The sequence below is a fragment of the Pteropus vampyrus genome, unplaced genomic scaffold (assembly GCF_000151845.1).
Source record: "Pteropus vampyrus isolate Shadow unplaced genomic scaffold, Pvam_2.0 Scaffold104, whole genome shotgun sequence".
Taxonomy (NCBI): domain Eukaryota; kingdom Metazoa; phylum Chordata; class Mammalia; order Chiroptera; family Pteropodidae; genus Pteropus; species Pteropus vampyrus.
Window position 1 is genome coordinate 5,515,994 of NW_011888885.1, and position 4,225 is coordinate 5,520,218.

The 4,225-nt window shown below is 56.2% G+C and overlaps 1 protein-coding gene across 1 annotated transcript in view; it reads right to left on the bottom strand.

Annotated features, from left to right (window-relative positions):
• Nucleotides 1–302: 302 nt before the first annotated feature.
• DLX4 (distal-less homeobox 4) overlaps nt 303–4,225 on the bottom strand; it is a 6,282-nt gene continuing 2,359 nt past the window's right edge. Inside the window, exons 2-3 of the mRNA XM_023533508.1 lie at nt 1,856–2,143; nt 303–1,439 (exon numbers count right to left, since the gene is read on the bottom strand). Of these exons, the coding sequence (XP_023389276.1) occupies nt 1,197–1,439; nt 1,856–2,143 (531 nt within the window). The 3' untranslated portion in view covers nt 303–1,196. The remainder of the gene's footprint in view (nt 1,440–1,855; nt 2,144–4,225) is intronic.

Consider the following 4,225-nt stretch of genomic DNA (forward strand, 5'->3'; position numbering starts at 1 on the left):
GTCTCCCTGGGCTGTGTGGTGCTGGCTCCCTCCAGAACTGGGCCAGGAGAGACTTGGCTGGGGAGGACCGTTCAGACTCTGGTCATTCCCAGAAGTAGCATCTTTCGGTTTCACAATGGAGTGTATGAAAATATGGACTTTATTAGAACATTCCAGAGCTAGAACCACAGAGTTAGTTAAGGTTAGAGGCAAAACTAGGATCCAGTGCCTCTAGCTCACAGCTGGAAGATTCAGATGTGAGAGAAGAGAGATGAGCAGCCAGCCTCAGAAATAAGGAAACAAACACGTCTCACAGCCAGGGCCCAGGTTTTTGTACAAACTTTAATCTCTGGAAGCTCATGGTATGAGGGGTGGTAAGAACCTGGGGCTGCTAGTCGGATCGGTTATAAATGTGAGCAGTTTGTTTAGCCATAGACAGCCATGGGGAACTGAATCGATGGACCCACCCCACCTATTTGAGGTGTCTCTACTTAACTCATCCAGAGAGACTGTTTGTCCCCACTCTGCCCAAAGTGTTACCCTGCTGTGTTCCCAAGAGTACGTGCATATGGGCTTGTTAGGTGTTGTGGGGGGAGGGGCTTTTAATAAATACCAGTTGAATTATTTGGAGAATTGGATCCATTATCTACTCAAAATGATAGACATAGGGAAAAGAGGGTTTTTTGAGGAGGAGAGCATAAATTACACATAAGTTTACAAACTCCACATTTTCAGCATCCTTCTCTCAACTCGAAGACCTCCATCCACTCCACTTCTGCTCTTGCTCACAAATGGGTTCGGCAAGGCCCAAAGCACACAAAGAAAAAAACACGCGGTATTTCTTGCTGGTTTCAACCCCAGGCTGTGGTGGGACTGCAGTCCTTTCAGGGAAGGGTTGGCAAGATTAAGGGTTCTGGGAGCAGCCTGAACTCCAGCTGATGACTCTCCGGAGCCTTTGACCAGCTAGAGAGGTGTCTGTCTAGTCCTTGGCAGTGGTTGGGTGGGGGCAGTAGCTAAGACTGAAGTCCTTGATTAGGCTGTTTGGATTATGTGGCAAGGGGGACAGGACTCCATCCTATCCTTTTTCTCCTCTAGATCCTTGTCCTCCTGAGAAAAACCCATCTGGAGCTGGTTTTCTCTTGGCCCAGAAGAGGTGCAGGTGGGCTGGGTCCCGGGCTTTGTAGGAGGGGCTTTGCCCGACCTGCCCTTCCCCAGGCTCACATCATCTGAGGTGGAGCCAAAATATCTGGGGGGTGATGCTGATACCAGGCTCCAAAGCTGTTGCCATAGCCCCCAGTGGCCAGGGCCCCTGCCTTGGGTAGATCCCAGAGGGATGGAAGGGGTGGGGAGCAGGGAGACAGGGAGGGGGGCCTACCAGTAAAGTCCCCTTCCTGCCCCCCAGAGTTCTGCTTCAGGAGCTTCTTGTATTTGGAACGTTTGTTCTGAAACCAGATCTTTACCTTTAGGAAAAAAAGGGGAAAGAATGGAAGATCAGGAAGAACATACGTGTGGAGGGACACGACCAAAGGAAAGGGACCCAGTGGTACGGAGCAGTCCTGGGAGAAGAGCAGAGGCTGGGAACACTTGCTCCCAGTCTTCCATTAGCCGGGGAAGCCCCTGAGTTCCTCCCTCAGAGCTAATACCAGTTCTCCCAGTCTGGGTATCCTCCTCCACCTAAATCCAACCCCCCTCCCTCCACATACACACACTTTTTAACACATTCCCCCCAATTTACTGAGGGCCAGCTATAAACACACCCTGGAGAACTGTGACAACAGGACTAGGGGACTCATCAGTCATTCCCACCTAGGAGGTGAGTTCCCAGAGAACACACTTTGGGATGGTTAGCGTGCAGGAAGGATGAGACTGGCCCCACCTGGGTCTGGGTGAGGCCGAGCTGCGCGGCCAGCTGGGCCCTCTCGGGCAGCGCCAGATACTGTGTATGCTGGAAACGCTGGTTTAGATGTTGCAGCTGCAGGCTCGAGTAAATGGTCCTCGGTTTGCGCAGCTTCTTGGTCGGAGCTTGGGGGCGCCGCTCCAAGTGCTCCGGCGACAGCGGTGGCTTCTCAGTGTCTGGGGGGCAGCACAGGACCGAGTGTGTGGGATGGTGAGAGGGTCCGACGCGCAGTTTCATAGGCTCATTTGCATCTCGTTTGCATACGGCCTTGGATTAATAAAAAGCGCAGGCACCGGCCTGGCCCTTCTCTACCTTCCGGTCCACGCTCCTTTCAAACCTCATGTCCACTGTGCACCTAGTGGGACCAGATGCGGTTCTTGCCCTCAGGCAGCTCTCACTCTTAGGGGCCCAGTGACCCTAGGAAGAAAGCGCCTAGGGCTGGAGCTAAGGTAGGGGTGGCGGCAGGAGGTCAGAGTTCAACCGGGTGCGGTGGCGCCAGCTTGGGGTGGGGTAGGGTAGAGTGGGGTGGGGTGGGGCGTGGCGGGACACAAAGGCTCGGTCGTGGGCTGGGCTGAGGCCTGGGGAGCACGGGGGAAGGGCATTCCAGGCGGAGGGAACTCACAAGCAATGCTCAAAGGCGTGAGACAGCGTCTGCGTGGCAGCCTTGCCGCAAACGAAAGAGGGGTGAGTTGGAGGCAGCCACGCCTTGAACGCCGGGATGAGCACCCCTCCCAGGATCAGAGTGTGGAAAGTGCTCCTACGGTTTGCCATCGTCTCCCCTACTGTAAGAGGTCGCCCCGTTCCTAAGGCACACCCTAAAGGAAAAGTGACCATCTCTCCTCCCTGCCGTAACCGGCTGGCTAGGGGAGACAGCTTTCAGGGACCCTAGATGCGGGGTCGGGGCGGAGCAGCCCTTCCTCCGCCGGGCCGCATCACAGGGGGATTCTCGGCTGGCAGGAAGGTGACCCGGGTCTGGAGAGAGCGCAGAGCCCAGCAGCGCAGACCCTCCCGGCCGCTCCTGCATCACGTTGCGCTGTCACCTCCTGCCCCTAGGCTCAGCCTCCCAAGTAATCTCGATGGGGAAACAACTCCGCCTCAGAACGCGGGAGACGAGGGGTTCTCCGCTTCCGATCCGGGCGACCCCAATCTGTGCCACTCTACGGGGACACCGAGACCATTCCATGCAGATGGTTGGGCAGAGGCGGACCAAGCGGCTGAAATGGCCCCGGGTTTAAGGCAGCATTCGTTGCATTCCACGCGGGTCTACCTGCCGTCCCAGCCGAGAGGGCGCTTGTTCCTTGTGCCCAGACGGCTAGTGTCCGCCCTTGTCCCCCAAACTCTGTCTGCCTTGGTCGTGCGGCTGGTCTCACCCCACAGATCAGGTTTCCCGCCCTCGGCCGGCCCAGGTGACCAGTTGCTTTCACTTCCCCCGCATCTCTCAACCGTGGCCTGGGGCGCTTCGGGCTTCTCAGATCCACCCCCCTCGACCCCCGCCACAGCCAATTCCCAGAAAAACTGTTGGGTTTCCGCTCCCGCCCGCGCCTGTCCGGCCTCCGCTTCTCCAACCCTATTGCTAGAAGCCCCAGGCTTGCAGCCGGGCGACCACCCGCGCCTCTCTGGCTGTGTGGACCGGGAATTCGGACCGGGACGCACGCAGAGAGAGCCTGGGCTGCAGCCCTGGCTCCTGAACTCTCACAGCCCTCCACGCCCTAACTCTCAGCAGACCCCCACCCCGACCCCCATCCCCACCCCCACCCCCACCAAGTTCCTTTCCTGACAGCTGCCTTTCTCCACACTGGCTGCAGCAAGTCACGACTGGATCTGCCCTGGTCGCGATTATAAAGCCGGAGGGCCTCCCTGGAGGCGCCACTGCCCTGCTTGCTCAAAGGGGTGGTGGCACGAAGCTCACTTGGAGTCAAACCTCCTCCTGAGGCGGGGGTGGTGTGTGTGTGGGGGGGGTGGACACTGAGTGGATACAAAAGGAGGACCCCCCTAAGCCCTCTCTCACACCCCAATCATTCAATCTAGAGCAAGCCAAACTATAAGTTTCACTAGAAAAGTGTTACAATCTAGTCTAAGGATGTGTGTAGTTTTCGTTGCATCCGGGGAAATTCTGTAAAGAAAAGGAACTCTCCACTCTCTTGTGGGCGGACCAAGCAAAGGGAAGACAGTGAGTTTGGCCCACAGGGCTGAAAATACCATCACCATTTCCAACAGTTATCTTAAGGACAAGGTTATCTTCCTCCACCCCAACTACACACACACACCCATATGAAAGTACCATATTAGCATATACTGAAGGGAAAGATCCAAGGGATTGTTTGAAAAACTAGATCATTTGTAGGACAT